At 53.0% G+C, this 21,800-nt stretch overlaps 1 protein-coding gene across 1 annotated transcript in view; it reads right to left on the bottom strand.

The window, feature by feature from the left end:
• The window catches only part of LOC122544885 (rho GTPase-activating protein SYDE1-like), a 347,492-nt gene that overhangs the window by 9,899 nt on the left and 315,793 nt on the right, over positions 1 to 21,800 (bottom strand). The window contains exons 5-7 of the mRNA XM_087983163.1: positions 19,283 to 19,512; positions 8,199 to 8,325; positions 5,224 to 5,402 (exon numbers count right to left, since the gene is read on the bottom strand). Coding sequence (XP_087839289.1) covers positions 5,224 to 5,402; positions 8,199 to 8,325; positions 19,283 to 19,512 — 536 coding nt within the window. The remainder of the gene's footprint in view (positions 1 to 5,223; positions 5,403 to 8,198; positions 8,326 to 19,282; positions 19,513 to 21,800) is intronic.

The raw sequence follows: 21,800 nt of genomic DNA, 5'->3' as shown, positions 1-21,800 counted from the left end.
CTTGATAACCAGTTGGGCTCTCTGGAGCTCTGTTTACTGTCACATTTGAAGGGTAACAGCTTTGAGAATGCTGCAGTCCCTCAGCATGGCACTGTGTTTGAAACGGTCAATATCCTTACAGGTGCCATAGTGCAGCTAGCAATAACATGTTACTGATAGGCCCACGGTGGGGGAGATTGGTTAATGATGCACTTTGAGCACTTATAAGGATAGACTGTGCATGGGAGTGGGGGGTGCAGCATTTCTGCATGTGAGCCTGATGCCCTCCCTCCACTTCCTCACCCTCCTCCACTGTCTGAACGTTCCATGATATTTCATTCTGCTGTCAAAGTGGAGTGAGGGGCCGCTGGTGGGAGAGTCTCTTTCTCTCTGCACAGTCGTCCCCTTTACCACCATGGAGCCTGTTACACACTGTGTAATAGTAAGTTGAGGTTAGTTCACCAACTTTCAGACCACTTCGGTGTATTTTCTGTGGCCCTGAATGGGGTCAGTGTTCTATGTACCAAATGGCGGACCCACAGGCCCAGGCTTTAGCCAGTTATAGAGACCTACAGCATGGAAACAGATCCTTCAGCCTAACTCATTCACTCCAACAAGTGTCCCAAGCTAAACTACTCCCATCTGCCTGCATTTGGCCCACAGCCTTTGAAACCTTTCCTATTCATGTACCTGTCCAAATGTCTGTTCAATGTTGTAACTGTACCTGCACTATCCACTTCCTCTGACAGTTCATGCCTCACAACCACCCTCAGGTCCTTTTTCAATCTTTCTCTTCTTACCTTAAACCCATGTCCTCTAGTTTTGAACTTCCCGATCCTGGGAAAAAGACCTTTGCTATTCATCCTATCCATGCCTCTCCTGATTTTATAAACCCCAATAAGGTCACTCCTCTCCACCAACACTCCAGGGATAAAAGTTCTAGCCTATCCAGCCTCTCCCTATAATTTAAACCCTCCAGTCCTGGTAACATCCGTCTAGATCTCTTCTGCACCCTTTGCAATATCCTTCCTCTAGCAGGGCGAGCAGAACTGTACACAGTACCCCAAACGTATTACTGTGGGAGAGGGTAAGAAGAGACTGGAGGAACCACTTGTGGCTATGTTCCTGGTTGTGACAAGGTAGCCATGAATATAGAATTCCTACAGGGTGGAAGCAGGCCATTCAGCCCATCAAGTCCACACCAACCCTCCAAACAGCATCCCATCCTGACCCTCTTCCCCTACCCTGTAACCCTGCATTCCCCACGGCCAATCCACCTAGTCTTCACATCCATAGACACAATGGGTAATTCAGAGTGGTCAATCCACCTAGCCTTCACATCCCTGGATAAAACAGACAATGGATGTAGGTTTGCTCGCTGAGCTGGAAGGTTCATTTCCAGACGTTTCGTTACCCTACTAAGTAATATCTTCAGTGGGCCTCAGGCGAAGCAATGCTGAAAAGTCCTGCTTTCTATTTAAATGTTTGGGTTTCTTTGGGTTGGTGATGTCATTTCCTGTGGTGATATCATTTCCTGTTATTTTTCTCAGGGGGTGGTAGATGGGGTCTAACTCGATGTATTTGTTGATAGAGTTCTGGTTGGAATGCCATGCTTCTAGGAATTCTCATGCACATCCCTGGATAAAACAGACAACCTCCCATGGCCAACCCACCTAACCTGCACATCCCTGGATGAAACACACTATCCCCCATGGCCAACCCACCTAACCTGCACATCCCTGGATAAAACACACTATCCCCCATGGCCAATCTACCTAACCTGCACATCTTTGGACTGTGGGAGGAAACCGGAGCACTCGCAGACATGGGAAGAATGTGCAAACTCCACACAGACAGTCAACCGAAGCTGGAATCAAACCTGGGACCTGGTGCTGTGAGGCAGCAGTGCTGACTAAATAGCCACTGCGCCACATCAATTGTGATAGGATGGGAAGAGAGAGGATCCAGGAAAATGAGGCACCATCCTCCTTGGAGAAGACGAGGAGTTCCCGTGTGCCAAACTGAGTGAAGAACAAGGCATCGTACAATAGTAGGGGGTCACTGGCCTGGTTCTGTGATCAGGAAAACATCCTTACCTTTCTTTTCTTTACCTAACTCACTGTTGTGACTATCTAAGCTGCTGTTTCTTAATAAACGATCAGAATGTTGCTATAAATCTATAATTGCCTGAATCAGTGACTGCAAGTCCACCACCAAATCTGCAAACCAACAGCGCCCCCATCAAACATGGCTACCTGCATTAAATGGATGAATGTCCGATTGGGTTTTCAAAGGAAAATGAAGAGAGACAGCAGAGTCTATGGCAAGGGTTTGGTGGTGGGGAGCAGGGAAGGTGGTGACGACAGATCTATGTGATGCTGTGTTCTATAAATAAAGCACCCATCTCTCTTTATAACTCAATGTTCAGCGTGCGAGCTGTCTGCAAGCTGCCCCTGACTGTGGCAGTAGGCCTGCCCCAAACAGATAGAACAGAAGGGGCTGAATGGCCTACTCCTCCACTCAGATACCAACCCAATGTATATGGAGACCCCCAGCCACAATCAAAGGCACTGCTGCTAAAGAGAATACAGCACAGGATACAAGGATAGTGCAGGAAGTGGAGACAAACGGCAGACAGCTGAACGCTTGGGCTGTTTGTACATGAAACACAGAAAGTTAGCCCCCAGGTGCAGCAGGGAATCAGGAAGGCTAATGGAATATTGGCCCATATTTCAAAGGGGTTGGAGTCACAGAGTGGGGAAGTCTTACGCACCTGTACAAAGCGCTGGTGGGACCACATCTGGAATATTGTGAGCAGCTTTGGCCCCATGATTGAAGGAAAGATATCATTTCATTAGGATGATCCCCCATGTGGAGCAAAGAGAGTTGAGAGTGTGCTGCTTCATCAGCCTCATCCCTGAGGAAGGGCTCATGCCCAAAACATCGATTCTCCTGCTCCTTGGATGCTGCCTTACCTGCTGCGCTTCTCCAGCACCACACTCTCGACTCTGATCTCCAGCATCTGCAGTCCTCACTTTCTCTAAGGGCTACACAGGCTGGGACCCTACCTACTGGAGTTCAGAAGAATGAGAGGTGATCTCATTGAAAAATGTCAGATTCTTAAGGGGCTTGACAGGGTCAATGCTGAGAGGAAGTTTTCCCTCATGGGAGATACTAGGGCCAGAGAGCAATCTCAGAACGAAGAGGTGCCAAATGAAGACTGAGTTGGGGAGGAATTTCTTCTGTCAGAGGGTGGAGAGTCTTTAGAACTCCTTGCCACAGAGAGCTGTGGGCGCAGGGTCCTTTGTGCCTGTTTAAGGTTGAGATAGATTCCTGATCTGGTCGGGGAATCTGGGTTTCCAAGAATCAGCCATGATGCTATTGAATGGCGAAGGACGATTAAGGGGCCGACTGGGTTTTGAAACAGCATTGGGATAGGTGATCAGCTAGGATCTAGGCTCAATGGGCCGAACAGCCTCCAGCCATTCAGCCTCAGGCTGCTCTGCCTGGGAATGGGAATATGAGCAAAAATTACATTTGTATGTCTGCCTCTCTGTCCAAAACAAAGGGCTATTTAAAAACTAAATGAATCACATGTCACACCCTGGTCCACAAGCTGCGTCTCCCCATTTAAGATCCACTGGAAAACTTGTTGGGAAAAATATAGGAGATTCAGGATTAGTCTCAGATTCAGGCTGAGAGCAATCTTTTACATTTGACAAATTATTCAGTACTTGCTATATGTCACCACAAGAGGGCAAGGGATTTGCAGAAAAGAGGAAGATTAGTGAAGATTCAGCTCAGAACTCTGTAAGGAGGAGTGAGTTACTGCTGTTATAGAGTTAGAGAGTCCTACAGCAGGGAGACAGGCCCTTGGGCCCACACTGGTCTGTGCCGACCAAACTATCCATCCACTCTAACCCCATTTCCCTGCACTTGGCCCATACCCTTCTAACCCTTTCCTATCCATGTATTTGTCCAAATGCCTTTTAAATGTTGTTAATGTACCCACCTCAACCACTTCCACTGGCAGCTCATTCCATACCCGTACCACCCTCTGTGTAAAAACAAAAGTTGCCTCTCAGGTTCCCTTCCATTCTTTCCCCTCTAACCTTAAACTGATGCCCCCTTGATTCCCCAACCCTGGGTAAAAGACTGAGTACATTCACCCTATCCATGCCTCTCATGATCTTATACACCTCTATAACATCCTCCCTCAGTCTCCTACACTCGAAAGAAAAGTCCTAGCATGTCCAACCGCTCCCGAAAACTCACACCATTGGGTTCTGGCAACATCCTTGTAAATTTCTTCTGCGCTCTTTCATTGTAGCAAGGTGACCAAACCTGAGCAAAATGCTCCAAGTGCGGCCTCACCAACATCCTGTACAACTGCAACACAACTTCCCAACTTCTACACTCATTCCCCTGACTGATAAAGGCCAGTGTTCCAAAAGCCTGCTTCACTGCCCTGTCTACCTGGGACTCCACTTTCCCATGGATATGTGTGACTTCAACAACACAGGCACCTTCTGCTCTTACATGCCTCCCCGATCTCAAAGCGCAGTCACTCTCTGAGCCATCCATCCTGTCCCATAAAGATTTCGTTCACTCCCAAGCAAGTGCAGCTCCTCCTCATCGGATTACACTTTGACTTCCTCAGGAGGCTAAGGAAATGTCCATAAAGACTCTCACCAATTTTTACAGATGCTTGGGACGGCAGCTGTTCTGCCCAGGACCGTAAGACACTACACAGAGTGGTGAACACAGCCCTGTCCTTCCAACAACTTCCCACCCGTTGCCTCTACCTATACTTCCTGCTGCCTCAGGAAGGCAGTGAACGTTATCAAAGACCCCTCCCACCCCGGCTATAATCTCTGCCGAGCTCGTCCATCGGCAGAAGATATTAAACCTTAAACACACGGTTCCAGAACAGCTTCTTCCTCCACTGTTATTAGACTTCTGAATGGACCGCTCAAATTCCAAATGTAATATTAATTTCAGTCTCTGCGGCTGTGCCATTGTACACCGCGCTCTGTTCGGTTACCGTCATGCCCTTTGCTTGGTATAATCTGCACTTGAGCCAAAACTTTTCACTGTCTTTAGGTATATGTGACAACGATAAATCAAATCAAATCAAATCAAAAAATCACATCCCTCACGGGAAGGTGAAGTGAGCTGTGCGGGATTCCCACCGGGACAGGACGGGACAGAGAGTTGTGGGGCTGGCACCTTAGGGCTCCTTACCTTCTCGGCTTCAGGCAGGCAGTCAAGCAGAGCCACGGCGTTGGGGGCATTCGGACTGGTATCTGGCATGCCCATGGTCATCTTCAAGGGCCACACAGCAGTGGCCTCCAGCACCACTTTGTACAGCGTCTTTGTGATGAGGGGCGATGGCAGGTCCCGCAGATAGTCCTTGAGGATGCCTGTGACCGAGGGAGAGAGAATTACAGGGTGCCACCATCTCCTTCATCCCAGCTCCCCTTATACCCCACCTTCACAATCACATCAGGGCGAAGGAGCTGAGAGATGGTACAGGGCAAGAGAGAAGTCAGAGAAACATACATAGGGGAGGGGGTAGAGATGGGCAGGGAGAGAGAGCTGGCTGGTGGCAGGACATGGGTCAAGGAGATAGAGGCAGGAAAGGGAGAAAACAGGGGATTGGCAGATAGGGGGAGATTGGAAGGAGAGGGAGAATAGTGGGGCAGTTGGAAGAGCAGGTGGGAGAGAGCAGGAAGATGGGGTTTATTTAGGGAGCTGAGCACAGGGATTGGGGTAGGATGCAGTGTGCGAGTGAGCGAGACAGAGACAGACAGGTGAGATCAGGGATAGATCCCTTCAACGTTTCTGGTTCCTACATTTTCCTGATCCTTTCCAATGAACTTGAATACAATCAGGAATGATTACTGCTAGCAGGTTCTGAAAGCACTGTCCTGTACCCAGATTTGAAGGGAACTTGGAAAAGTTTAAAATCAGTTCTGGTTGAGGTAGTCCTGTGGAACTGCATTAACAGTTAGCTAATGAATATGTGCATTAGCTTAACATTTTATACAATTGTTAACCTCTGCTGTACAATTCCAAACAGGAAAATATTTTTCCATCTAATATTCCAGGCAGATTATAATTAATTGAAGGAGACCCCTCGCTACACTTCCCAGAAAGTAGCCAACATAATCAAAGACCCCCTCCACCCTGGGTATAATCTGTCCCATCGTCTTCTATCAGACAGAAGATACAAAAGCTTAAACCAACAGATTCAAGAACAGCTTCTTTCCCACTGATATTAAAATCAAAATCTTAACTTTTAAACTTAATGTTGATCTCACTCTTTGTGTACCTCCTCTGCAGCATTGTATTGTATTCCTCACTCTGTTCTATTACCCTATTGCACTTTGTACGATCTGTCCTTAGCACACGTAAAACAAATCCTTTCACGGTTCCTAGGTACATGTGACAATGACAAATCAAAAACACTCATCAACTTGCACTTAATTCCCAGGCATCATCCTTCTCTCTGTGTTCTCTTGCGAGTGCTGTGTGTTTGTCCCTGGGTCTCTCAGCTCACGGTCTCAGAAGCACAGCTCGGACACTCGAGCTCACTAATAGGAAGGTATAAAGAACAATAAACAAAGGAACTTTACAGCCCAGGAACATGCCCTTCGGCCCTCCAAGCCTGAAACGATCCAAATCTACTGTCTAAACCTGCCACCCAATTCCTAAGCATCTGTATCCCTCTGCTCCCCACCTACTCATGCATCTGTCCAGACGTATCTTAAATGAATCTCCCATGCCTGCCTCTCCCACCTCTGCTAGCAATGCATTCCAAACACCCACCACCCTCTGTGTGAAGTACTTGCCGCATGTATCCCCCTTAAACTTTCCACCTCTCACCTTGAAAGCGTGACCTCTCGTTATTGAATCCTTCACCCTGGGAAAAAGCTTGTCTCTATCCACCCTGTCTATACCTTTCATGATTTTGTAAACCTCAATTAGGTCCCCCCTCAATCTCCTTTTTTCTAGTGAAAATAAACCTAACCTACTCAACCTCTCTTCATAGCTAGCACCTTCCATACCAGGCAACATCCTGGTATGTAAACGTTCTCTGCACCCTCTCCAAAGCGTCCACATCCTTTTGGTAATGTGGTGACCAGAACGGTACACAATAACCACACGGTCTCCAGAGGAAGTTACAAATGGACAATAAATGCACTTTGGGGGTTATGAATATTTTGAAAGCCTGCCCTAGGGACCACGCCAGGAGCTGCTCAGCCCTCTGCGAAGAAATACTTGCTGATTTCTGCCCTCAATTCCAACATCTCCAGCTTTAACCACAACCTCCTTAAAAATAGAGAACAGCAACTGGAGAGGAAAGGGATAAATACACTTTCCTCTAGAAATGACAAGTCAGAAGAAGGGGAAAGGAATGGACAGGGCAGGGGAGGAGATGGGATCAGGGAGAGTTGGTGACCCGGAATGCGCTGTGTGAAAGATAAGCAAATTCAGTAATAACTCCAAAAAGGATGGAGGTGGAAAGGAGAGATTTACAGGGTCCTGGAGATACAGCTGTTGGTATGGGAAACAAATGGAGCCAGCACAGGCACAATGGGCAGAAGGGAACATGAAGACTTTATGAATATTATTGTCAGGAGAACCAAACCAAGCTACACCAAGGCCATGTGCATCTGTGGACCACTGCTGCTCTATGTGGTCAAAGGGCACAGGTGCACTCTTCCTGTCAGGGTCAGAGGTCAGGGTCTCCTCCCTAACCACTCCCACTTCCTTTCCAAACACCCCACCCCATCCCCTGAAATGTCAGACTGTTTCCACTGCCAGTGTCAAAGACTGAGCTCGCCCACCATCAGGGTCAGAGGTCCAGGGCTACTGTCACAACAGTCAAGGGTCAGAGGCCTGGGGGCAGAGGTCAAAGCTCCTCCCCAGCCATGGTCAGAGGTCAAGGGCTCTCCCAACTAGGATTAGAGGTCAAAGACTTTCTCTCAGACAGGGTCATAACTCAAAGGCTGTTCCATGGCCAGGGTCAGAGGTCAAAGGCCATTCCCTGACCAGGGTCAGAGGTCAGGGGCTCTCCCCACCAGCGTTAGAGGTCAGGGTCTCACCCCTGGCCAGAATTAGAGGTCAGAGATCAAGGACTTTCTCTCAGCCAGGGTCAGAGGTCAAGGGCTCTCCCCACCAGGGTTAGAGGTCACTCTCACTTTATTGCTTACCTGTGATGACGTTGATGTCAGGGTAGAGTTCCTCAGAGAGGTCAACAGAGGCACTGTCACGCTCAAAGGAGTCTCGGAGCTCTTTCTTCACAGTGGCTGATCCACAGAGACGGTACAGACCCACAGCCTGGTCGCCCCATCCAACCCAACGTTCAAAACACCAGTCAGAACAAAACACAAAACAAAAGGAGTTGCCTCAGTCTCAGAGCATCTTAAAACATCCTAGAAATTAAACGCGGAGGATCCAGGGTGAAACTGTGAAACTAGCAGCAACATCGTGGGCCAATCTGTCAGGCTGAAACACAGCTTTAACCATTAACCCTAGAGCGATTCCAGTTCAGAGTAGGGCCGGACTCCAGTTAAAACTTAAGAGGAGACAGAATCCTCCAAACAAACATGCCCAACTCCATATACAGTGTGCATCGCATTGTACTGAGAGCCATCAGAACACCCATTAAAACACAAATCATTACCCTACAATTGACAATGTGCTGCTTTCAGGAAAGAGGTCAAATGCTGTAAATACTCTGACCTGTTGGATATTGCCTGATCTAATTCACATTTTCTGAAGTATTTTGCTTGAGGTGTTCTTGCAGCATTGCCCCCTCGACATATTCACAAGTGGTGTTTTTTAGAAGAGATAATTAACAAGAGACTTATTTATTTTTTGTGTTTCAGTTCAAACCCTGTGGCTTCATTGGTCAGAATGGAAATTCTGCAACAGATGGGGCTGCCAGTAGTCCAAGCCCCACAATCCCTGGATCGCCAACATAGAACATAGACATAGAACAATACAGCACAGAACAGGCCATTCGGCCCACGATGTTGTGCCGAACATTTGTCCTAGCTTAAGCACCCATCCATGTACCTATCCAATTGCCACTTAAAGTTCGCCAATGATTCTGACTCTGCCACTCCCACAGGCAGCGCATTCCATGCCCCCACCACTCTCTGGGTAAAGAACCCACCCCTGACATCTCCCCTATACCTTCCACCCTTCACCTTAAATTTATGTCCCCTTGTAACACTCTGTTGTACCCGGGGAAAAAGTTTCTGACTGTCTTCTCTATCTATTCCTCTGATCATCTTTTACACCTCTATTAAGTAACCCCTCATCCTTCTACGTTCCAATGAGAAAAGGCCTAGCACTCTCAACCTATCCTCGTATGACCTATTCTCCATTCCAGGCAACATCCTGGTAAATCTTCTCTGCACCCTCTCCAAAGCTTCCACATCTTTCCTAAAGTGAGGCGACCAGAACTGCACACAGTACTCCAAATGTGGCCTAACCAAAGTCCTGTACAGTTGCAACATCACTTCATGACTCTTGAATTTAATCCCTCTGCTAATGAAAGCTAATACACCATAGGCCTTCTTACAAACTCTATCCACCTGAGTGGCAACTTTCAAAGATCTATGAACATAGACCCCAAGATCCCTCTGCTCCTCCACCTCACTAAGGACCCTACCGTTAACCCTGTATTCCGCATTCTTATTTGTCCTTCCAAAATGGACAACCTCACACTTGTCAGGGTTGAACTCCATCTGCCACTCCTCAGCCCAGCTCTGCATCATATCTAAGTCCCTTTGCAGCCGACAACAGCCCTCCTCACTATCCACAACTCCACCAATCTTCGTATCATCTGCAAATTTACTGACCCACCCTTTGACTCCCTCTTCCAAGTCATTAATAAAAATTACAAACAGCAAAGGACCCAGAACTGATCCCTGCGGAACTCCACTTGTAACTGGGCTCCAGGCTGAATATTTACCATCTACCACCACTCTCTGACTTCGACCGGTTAGCCAGTTTTCTATCCAATTGGCCAAATTTCCCTCTATCCCATGCCTCCTGACTTTCCGCATAAGCCTACCATGGGGAACCTTATCAAATGCCTTACTAAAATCCATGTATACTACATCCACTGCTCTACCCTCATCCACATGCTTGGTCACCTCCTCAAAGAATTCAATAAGAATGTAAGGCAAGACCTTCCCTTCACAAATCCGTGCTGGCTATCCCTAATCAAGCAGTGGTGGGCGGCACGGTGGCACAGTGGTTAGCACTGCTGCCTCACAGCGCCAGAGACCCGGGTTCAATTCCCACCTCAGGCGACTGACTGTGTGGAGTTTGCACATTCTCCCCGTGTCTGCGTGGGTTTCCTCCGGGTGCTCTGGTTTCCTCCCACAGTCCAAAACTGTGCTGGTTAGGTGAACTGGCCATGCTAAATTGTCCGTAGAGTTAGATGAAGGGGTAAATGTAGGGTGGGTGGGTTGTGCTTCGGCGGGTCGGTGTGGACTTATTGGGCCAAAGGGCCTGTTTCCACACTGTAAGTAATCTAATCTAATCTGTGTTTTTCCAGATACTCATAAATCCTATCCCTCAGTACCCTTTCCATTACTTTGCCTACCACCGAAGTAAGACTAACTGGCCTGTAATTCCTGGGGTTATCCCTATTCTCTTTTTTGAACAGGGGCACAACATTCGCCACTCTCCAGTCCCCTGGTACCATCCCCATTGACAGTGAAGACGAAAAGATCATTGCCAACGGTTCTGCAATTTCCTCTCTTGCTTCCCACATAATCCTAGGATATATCGCGTCAGGCCCGGGGGACTTGTCTATCCTCAAGTTGTTCAAAATGCCCAACACATCTTCCTTCCTAACAAGTATCTCATCTAGCTTACCAGTCCGTTTCACACTCTCCTCTTCAACAATACAGTCCCTCTCATTGGATCTATCACAGTGGATCACCAGCACTGCACCAGGTCACTCCGGTCACACCAGAGCTTCAGCACTGCATTGGATCAGCAGTGTCACCCAGATTACCCAGCTCCTGACCCCCATCACACAGCACCACGACCCACCCCCCCCACTGCCAACATTCCCCCACCCCCATCACACACCCCCACTGCCAACATGCCCCCACCCACCTCACACACCCCACTGCCAACATCTCCCCACCCCCTCACACCTCCCCCACTGCCAACATTCCCCCACCCCCCTCACACACCCCACTGCCAACATTCCCCCACCCCCCTCACACACCCTATCTGCCAACATTCCCCCACCCCCATCACACCCCCCCCACTGCCAACATGCCCCCACCCACCTCACACACCCCACTGCCAACATCTCCCCACCCCCTCACACCTCCCCCACTGCCAACATTCCCCCACCCCCCTCACACACCCCACTGCCAACATTCCCCCACCCCCCTCACACACCCCCATTGCCAACATTCCCCCACCCCCTCACACCCCCCCACTGCCAACATTCCCCCACACCCCTCACAGCCAACATTCCCCCACCCCCCTCACACACCACCCACGGCCAACATTCCCCCACCCCCCTCACACACCCCCACTGCCAACATTCCCCCACCCCCCTCACACACCCCCACTGCCAACAATCCCCCACCCCCTCACACCCCCCCACTGCCAACATCTCCCCACCCGCTCACACCACCCCATTGCCAACATCTCCCACACCCCCTCACACCCCCCACTGCCAACATTCCCCCACACCCCCTACACACCCCACTGCCAACATTCCCCCACCCCACTCACACACCCCACTGCCAACATCTCCCACACCCCTCACTGCCAATATTCCTCCACCCCCCTCACACACCCCACTGCCAACATCTCCCCCACACCCCTCACACCCCCTACTGCCAACATTCCTCCACCCCCTCACACCCCCCACTGCCAACATTACCCCACCCCCCTCACACTGCCAACATTACCCCACCCCCTCACACCCCCCCACTGCCAACATTACCCCACACCCCTCACACACCCCCAATGCCAACATTCCCCCTCACCCCACACATACACCCACTGCCAAAATTACCCCACCCCCTCACACACCCCCGACTGCCAACATTCCCCCACCCCCCTCACTCATCCCACTGCCAACATTACCCCACCCTCCTCACACACCCCCACTGCCAACATTCCCCCACCCCCCTGACACCCCGCCACTGCCAACATTAGCCCACCCCCTCACACACACCCCCACTGCCAACATTCCCTCACCCCCCACTGCCAACACTACCCAAACCCCCTCACACACTCCCACTGCCAACATTACCCCACCCTCTCACACACCCCCACTGCCAACATTGCCCCATCCCCCCACTGCCAACACTACCCAAACCCCCTCACACATCCCACTGCCAACATTCCCCCACCCCCCTCACACTGCCAACATTACCCCACCCCCTCACACACCCCCACTGCCAACATTACCCCACACCCCTCACACACCCCCAATGCCAACATTCCCCCTCACCCCACACATACACCCACTGCCAAAATTACCCCACCCTTCACACACCCCCGACTGCCAACATTCCCCTACCCCCCTCACTCATCCCACTGCCAACATTAGCCCACCCCCTCACACACACCCCCACTGCCAACATCTCCCCCACACCCGTCACACACCCCATTGCCAACATTACCCCACCCCCTCACACCCCCCACTGCCAACATTACCCCACCCCCTCACACACCCCACTGACAACATTCCCCCACACCGCTCCCAACATCTCCCCCACACCCCCTCACACACCTCCACTGCCAACATTCCCCCACCCCCTCACACATCCCACACTGCCAACATTACCCCACCCCCTCACACACCCCCCACTGCCAACATTACCCCCCTCACACCCCCCCAATGCCAACATTACCCCACCCCCTCACACACCCCCCACTGCCAACATTCCCCCACCCCCCTCACACCCCCCCACTGACAACATTTCTCCCACCACATCACACACCCCATTGCCAACATTACCCCACCCCCTCACACAGCCCCAATGCCAACATTATCCCACCCCCTCACACACCCCCAATGGCAACATTACCCCATCCCCCTCACACCCCCCACTGTCAACATTTCCCCACTCCCCCTCACAAACCCCCACTGCCAACATTCTCCCACCCCCCTCACAACTCCCGCTGCCAACATCTCACCCACCCCCCTCACACCCCCCACTGCCGTCATTCCCCCTCCCCCCTCACACCCCCCCCCACTGCCAACATTCCCCTACCCCCTCACTCACCCCCACTGCCAACATTCCCCCACCCCCTCACACCCCCCCAATGCCAACATTACCCCATCCACTCACACCCCCCACTGCCAACATTACCCCATCCACTCACACCCCCCACTGCCAACATCTCACACAACCTCACACACCCCCACTGCCAACATTACCCCACCCCCTGACACCCCCCACTGCCAACATTACCCCACCCCCTCACACACCCCCACTGCCAAAATTACCCCACCCCCTCACATCCCCCCACTGCCAACATTACCCCACCCCCTCATACCCCCCCACTGCCAACATTACCCCAGCCCCACACACCACCCCAATCCAACATTACCCCACGCCCCTCACACCCCCCACTGCCAATATTCCCCCACCCCTTCACGCACCCCCACTGCCAAAATTCCCCCACCCCCCTCACACACCGCCACTGCCAAAATTCCCCCACCACCTCACACCCCCACTGCCAACATTCCCCCAACCCCCTCACACCCCCCACAGCCAACATCTCCCACACCCCCTCACACACCCCCACTGCCAACATCTCCCCAACACCCCTCACACCCCCCACTGCCAACATCTCACCCACCCCCCACTGCCAACATTCCCCCACCCCCCTCACACACTCCCACTGCCAACTTTCCCCCACCCCCTCACACCCCCCCAGTGCCAACATACCCCCACCCCTTCACACACCCCCACTGCCAACGTTACCGCACTCCCTCACACCCCCCACTGCCAACATTCCCCCACCCCCTCACACACCCCCACTGCCAACATTCCCCGATCCCCTCACACCCCCCACTGCCAACATCTCACCACCCCCTCACACATCCCTACTGCCAACATTCCCCCACCCCCCTCACACTCCCCCACTGCCAACATTCCCCCATCCCCTCACACCCCCCACTGCCAACGTCTCACCACCCCCTCACACATCCCCATTGCCAACATTCCCGCACGCCCTCTGCCAACATTCCCCCACCCCCTCACACACCCCCACTGCCAACATTACCCCACCCCCTCACACACCTCATTGCCAACATCTCCCCCACACCTCTCACACCCCCACTGCCAACATTCCCCCACCCCCTCACACCCCCCACTGCCAACATTGCCCCATCCCCCCACAACCCCACTGCCAACATTCCCCCACACGCCTCCCAACATCTCCCTAACACACCTCACACATCCCACTGGCAACATTCCCCCACCCCTCACAATGCCAACATTCCCCCACCCCTCACACCCCCCCACTGCCAACATCTCCCCCACACCCCTCACACACCCCATTGTCAACATTACCCCACCCCCTCACACCCCCCACTGCCAACATTACCCCACCCCCTCACACACCCCACTGACAACATTACCCCACCCCCTCATAAACCCCCCACTGCCAACATTCCCCCACCCCCCTCACACCCCCCCACTGCCAACATTCCCCCACCCCCCTCACACCCCCCCACTGCCAACATTTCTCCCACCACATCACACACCCTCAATGCCAACATTACCCCACCCCCTCACACAACCCCAATGGCAACATTACCCCATCCCCTCACACACCCCCCACTGTCAACATTTCCCCACTCCCCCTCACAAACCCTCACTGCCAACATTACCCCACCCCCTCACACACCCCACTGCCAACATTACCCCACCCCCTCACACACCCCCACTGCCAACATTCCCCCACCCCCTCACACCCCCAACTGCCAAAATTCCCCCACCCCTTCACGCACCCCCACTGCCAAAATTCCCCCACCCCCCTCACACACCGCCACTGCCAAAATTACCCCACCCCCTCACACACCCTCACTGCCAACATCTCCCCCACAACCCTCACACCCACCACTGCCAAAATTACCCCACCCCCTCACACCTCCCCACTGCCAACATTACCACACTCCCTCATAAACCCCCCACTGCCAACATTCCCCCACCCCCCTCACATCCCCCCACTGCCAACATTCCCCCACCCCCTCAACCCCCCCCACTGCCAACATTCCCCCACCCCCTCACACCCCCCCACTGCCAACATTCACCCACCGCCTCACACCCCCCACTGCCAACATCTCACCCACCCCCTTCACACCCCCCACTGCCGTCATTCCCCCATCCCCTCACACCCCCCCACTGCCAACATTCCCCACCCACCTCACACACGCCCACTGCCAACATTCACCCACCCACTCACACCCCCCACTGCCAACATCTCACCCACCCCCTTCACACCCCCCACTGCCGTCATTCCCCCATCCCCTCACACCCCCCCACTGCCAACATTCCCCACCCACCTCACACACGCCCACTGTCAACATTCCCCTACCCCCTCACTCACCCCCACTGCCAACATTACCCCAACCCCTAACACCCGCCCACTGCCAACATTTCCCCACTCCCCCCCCCCTCACACCGCCCCACTGCCAACATCTCCCCCACCCCCCACACTGCCAACATTTCCCCACTCCCCCTCACACCTCCCACTGGCTACATTACAACACCCCCCTCACACCCCCCACTGCCAACGTTCCCCCACCCCCCCTCACACCCCCCACTGCCAACATTACCGCACCCCCTCACACACCCCACTGCCAACAACCCCCACCCCCTCACACCGACCCACTACCAACATTTCCCCAGCCCCCACACTGCCAACATTCCCCCACCCCCTCACACACCCCACTGCCAACATAACCCCACCCCCCCACACCCCCACTGCCAACATTACCCCACTCCCCTCACACCCCCCACTGCCAACATCGCCCCACCCCCTCACACCCCTCACTGCTAACATCTCCCTACCCCCACACACACCCCCCACTGCCAACATTACCACAGCCCCTCACAACCCCCCACTGCCAACATTACCCCACCCCCTCACTCCCCCCTCATTGCCAACATTTCCGCACACCCCTCACACAACCCCACTGCCAATATTACCCCACCCCCTCATATACCCCCCACTGCCAACATTACCCCACCCCCTCACTCACCCCCCCACTGCCAACATTCCCCCACCCCCTCACACCCCCCACTGCCAACATTACCCCACACCCCTCACACACCCCCACTGCCAACATCTCCCCCACCCCCCCACACACCCCCACTGCCAACATTTCCCCACTCCCCCCCCCACACCGCCCCACTGCCAACATCTCCCCCACCCCCCACACTGCCAACAGTTCCCCACTCCCCCTCACACCTCCCACTGGCTACATTACAACAACCCCCTCACACCCCCCACTGCCAACGTTCCTCCACCCCCCTCACACCCCACACTGCCAACATTACCGCACCCCCTCACACACCCCACTGCCAACATCCCCCACCCCCTCACACCGACCCACTACCAACATTTCCCCAGCCCCCACACTGCCAACATTCCCCCACCCCCTCACACACCCCACTGCCAACATAACCCCACCCCCCTCACACCCCCACTGCCAACATTACCCCACTCCCCTCACACCCCCCACTGCCAACATCACCCCACCCCCTCACACCCCTCACTGCTAACATCTCCCTACCCCCTCACACCGTCCCCACTGCCAACATCCCCCCACCCCCCTACACCGTCCCCACTGCCAACATTTCCCCACTCCCCCACACACCCCCACTGCCCACATTTCCCCACTCCCCCTCACACCCCACACTGCCAACATTATCCCACCCCCTCACACCCCCCACTGCCAACATTACCCCACCCCCCTCACATCCCCCATTGCCAACATTACCCCACCCCCCTCACACTCCCCACTGCCAACATTTCCCCACCCCCCTCACATCCCCCATTGCCAACATTATCCCACCCCCCTCACACCCCCCCACTGCCAACATTACCCCACACCCCTCACAGCCCCCACTGCCAACATCTCCCCACCCCCTCACAGCCCCCACTGCCAACATCTCCCCACCCTCTCACACCCCCCACTGCCAACATTACCCCACACCCCTCACAGCCCCCACTGCCAACATCTCCCCACCCCCTCACAGCCCCCACTGCCAACATCTCCCCACTCCCTCACACCCCCCACTGCCAACATCTCCCCACCCTCTCACACCCCCCACTGCCAACATCACCCCACCCCTCACATCCCCTACTGCCAACATCTGCCCACCCCCTCACACCACCCCCACTGCCAACATTTCCCCACCCCCCCCACTGCCAACATCTCCCCACTCCCTCACACCCCCCACTGCCAACATCTCCCCACCCCCTCACACCCCCCACTGCCAACATCTCCCCACCACCTCACACCCCCCACTGCCAACATCTCCCCACCACCTCACACCCCCCACTGCCAACATCTCCCCACCCCCCTCACACCCCCCACTGTCAACATCTCCCCACCCCCTCACACCCCCCCACTGCTAACATCTCCCCAACCCCACACCCCCGCACTGCCAACATTTTCCCACCCACTCACACCCCACTGCCAAAATTTCCCCACCCCCTCACCTCCCCCGCTGCCAACATTCCCCCATCCCTTCACACCCCCCACTGCTAACATTTCCCCACTCCCCGACCCCCCACTGCCAACATTACCCCACTCCCCCTCACCCCCCACTGTCAACATTACGCCACCCCCCTCACCCCCCACTGTCAACATTTCCCACCCCGCTCACCCCCACTGCCAACATTTCCCCACCCCCTCACTCCCCCACTGCTAACAGTTCCCCACCCCCCCACCCCACAACTGCCACATTTCCCCACCCCCCCCACCCCTACTGCCAACATTTCCCCAGCCCCCTCACCCCATAACTGCCCAGGTCCCAAGGACCACCCCTCACCCCCACTGCCAACATTTCCCCTCCCTCCTCCCCCCTCACCCCATAACTGCCCAGGTCCCAAGGACTACCCCTCACTCCCACTGCCAACATTTCCCCTCCCCCCTCACCCAATAACTGCCTAGGTCGCAGGGACCACCCCTCACCCTTATCCTGAAAACCTTTGATTTTCCATCTCACATAACCCTCATTAACACCCCCTCCAGTCCTCAAGTCTCTTCCAGTCACACAACTTGGAAACACACCCTTCGGTCCAACTCGTCCATGCCAACCAGATATCCTCAGAGAAGCCCAGGACTCAACCTCGAAATCGAATGGCCCATTCCTGCCTCCCTCATTCCAGCTGTAAAAGCCTGGAGTGTGCACCCAACTTTCCCACCATGCTGCCACTGACTCAGGAGTCCCTCCTTCACCAACTTTGCTTTGTTACCTCCCTCTTATCCCTTTCAAATTCCTCACCGAAGCCCATCTCTCAGAGCGGGTTTCTGCTCCCTCCTCAATTCACCATTTGGAGAGCCATCAGCTGTGGCTCAGAGGTAGCGTTCTTGTCTCTGAGCCACAAGGTCTCTGGTTCAAGCCCCACCCTGGGGCCTGAGTGCACGGAAACCAAGGCTGGTACGCTTGTGCAGTATTGAGGGAATGCAGCATATCAGAGATGTCATCGCTCAGGTGAAACGTTAAACCACGTCCCATTTGGGTGGGTTTGAAAGTGCTGTTGGCCTTCCTTTGAAGAAAAATTTCCCCCTCCCTGGCCCTCAATATGACAAAGGAAACCAGAGAACTCACTGTTCTGACCACACAGGCCAGCACAGTGACTCAGTGGTTAGCACGGCTGCCTCACAGCGCCAGGGACCCGGGTTCGATTCCAGCCTCAGGCGACTGTCTGTGTGGAGTTTGCACATTCTCCCCGTGTCTGCGTGGGTTTCCTCCGGGTGTTCCGGTTTCCTCCCACAGTCCAAAGATGTGTTGGTTAGATGAATTGACAATGCCAAGTTGCCCATAGTGTTCAGGGATGTGCAGAGTAGGTGGGTTAGTCATGGGAAATGGAGGATTACAGGAATACAGTCTGAGTGGGATGCTCTTCAGAGATTCAGCCTAAACTCAACGGGCCGAACGGCCTGCCTTCTGCACTGAAGGATTCCATCAGCAGACATTGGGGAGATTTACACATTGGTCTCCAATGCTGACAAAACAGAAGAAAGTTATTCCGCACGTTCTCAACTCACTTTTAGGCCACGTTTCTCGATCTCCGAGACACACTTCTGTATGAGCAGTGGAACCCTGACTCCAGAATTCTCCCGATGCACCAAGTCACTAAGCTCCATCCGGAAGACCCTGGGCTCTCGCTGATCATCGGCACAGCTCAGAGGGAGCTCCCACAGCTCCACCAGCGATACCTTCAGATAGAGGACTCCGCGGGGTTCCAGCTTCATGGCGAGCTGGTGCGTGCGGGCACCTTGCAGGGGGAAAGGAGGCACATTACACAGCGTTACTGGTCAGTCTTACCTACCATACAAATTAGGGGCAACAGGCCATTCATCCCCTCAGCACTACTCTGCCACTCAACAAGATGACCAAAACGTGACCTGACCTCACTTTCCTGCCTGAACTCCAATATTCTTTGACCCCCCCCCCCCCCACTCTCAATGGGGAGGCAATAGCCTTGTGGTATCATTGCTAAGCTATTAATCCAAAAACTCAGCTCCTGTTCTGGGTTCAAATCCCACCATGGCAGAGAGCTGAGAGTGCTGCAGACTATGCTTGGCATGATGATTTAAAACCCATCATTGCCTCACTAAATTCAATTTTTAAAAACGCTGGAATTAGCATGGAATGAGGTGAGTTGGCAAATAGAAAGACTGGGCAAAAATGGGTCATTTCCTGGTAAGCTGTGATGTGGTGTGCCACAGGCATCAGCGCTGGGGCCTCAGTTAGATATTTCACATACATGGCTTGGGTGAACAAACACAATGTATTGATACTAAACTTACTGATGACTCCAAGATGGGAGGAAAAGTGGTTATGAAGAGGATCTAAGGAGCTTTCTTTAAAATAATTTGCTCATGGAGACTGGCGTGGCTAGGGCAGTATTTATTACCCCTCCCTAACTGCTCCGGAAAAGGTGGTGTTGAGCCATCTTCTTGAACCACTGCAGTTCATGGGGTAAAAGTACACCCACAGTGCCCTTAGGGAGGGAAATCCAGGATTGTAACCCAGTGACAGTGAAGGAATGGTGATATATTTCCGAATCAGGTCGGTGAGTGGTTTGGAGGGGAACTTGCAGGTGGGTGGTGTTCCCATGTATCTGCTACCCTTGTCCTTCGAGATGGAAATGATCATGGGTTTGGAAAGCACAATCAGAGGAGAATTGGTGAATTTCTGTAGTTCAACTTGTAAGTACACACTGCTGCTACTGAGCATCAATTGTGAAGGGTTTGAGTGTTGATATTGGTGAATGTGGTGTCAATCGAACAGGGGCTGCTTTGTGGTGTCAAGCTTCTTGAGTGTGGTTGGAGCTGCACCCATCCAAGCAAGTGGGGGAGTATTCCATCACACTGCCTTGTAGATGGTGGACAGGCTTTGGGAGTCAGGAGGTAAGTGTATCACTGTGGTATTCCTAGCCTCCAACCTGCTCTTGTAGTCACAATATTCATATGGCCGGTCCAGTTGAGTTTCTGTTCAGTAGTAATCCCTAAGATTCAATGGGAGATTCATTAAGTTGTCACTGAGTAACAGATTCTCCCTTGTTGGAGATTGTCATTGCCTGGGACTTGTGGCACATTGGTGTTTGTCAGCCCAAGTCTAGATATTGCCCAGATCTTGTTGCATTTGAACATGGACTGCTTCAGCACCTGAGGAATTGTGAACGGTGCTGAACATTGTGCAATAATCGGTGAACATCCCCTCTTCGGACCTTATGATAGGGGGAAGCTCATTGATGAAGCAGCTGAAGATGCTTGGGCCTAGGACACTACCCTGAGGGATCCCTGCAGAGATGAGGGGAGGTGGTGTTCTAGTGGTAATATTGCTACAGAGTTCACCCAGAGACCCAGGAAATGCCCTGGGGACCTGGGTTCAAATGGTAGAAGGTGAAGTTTAAATTCAATAAAAATCTGGAATTAAGGATGACTATAAAACCGTTGTCAATTGTCAGAAAAATCTGGTTTGTTAATGTCCATAAGGAAAAGGAAACTGTTATTCTTACCTGGTCTGGCCCAAATGTGGTTCCAGACCCGTAGCAATATGGTTGACTCTCTACTGCCCTCTGGGCAATTAGGGATGGGCAATAAATGCTGGCCCAGCCAGTGATGCCCTCATTCGGGGAATGAATTTTTAACAGTGCTCTGAAGCTGAATGATTAGCCTGAAACAAAGTGGTTCATTTTCCTTTTTGCCAAATATGAGTCCAATCAGTGAGGGTTTTTTCTAATTGCCATTAATTCCAGTTTTGCGAGGGTTCCTTGCTGCCACACTCGGTCAAAAGCAGCTTTGATGTCAAGGGCTGACCCTTTCCCCTCCCCTGTAGGATTCAGCTCTTTTGTCCATGTTTGACCCAAGACTATAATGAGGTCAGGAGCTGAGTGACCTTGGGGGAACCCAAACTGGGCGTCTCCGAGCAGGTACTGCTTGATAGCGCTGTTGATGACTCCTTCCATCATCTTTACTGATGATCGAGGGTCGACTGATGGGGCGGTAATTGGCTCAATTTGGATTTGTCCTGCATTTTGTGTGCATCTGAGACTGT

This window comes from Chiloscyllium plagiosum, unplaced genomic scaffold (assembly GCF_037043375.1).
Source record: "Chiloscyllium plagiosum isolate Xiang-an unplaced genomic scaffold, Cpla_swu_hap1 HiC_scaffold_45, whole genome shotgun sequence".
Lineage (NCBI taxonomy): Eukaryota > Metazoa > Chordata > Chondrichthyes > Orectolobiformes > Hemiscylliidae > Chiloscyllium > Chiloscyllium plagiosum.
The sequence above is the reverse complement of the archived record's forward strand: the minus strand, read 5'-3'. Positions and strand labels throughout refer to the sequence as shown.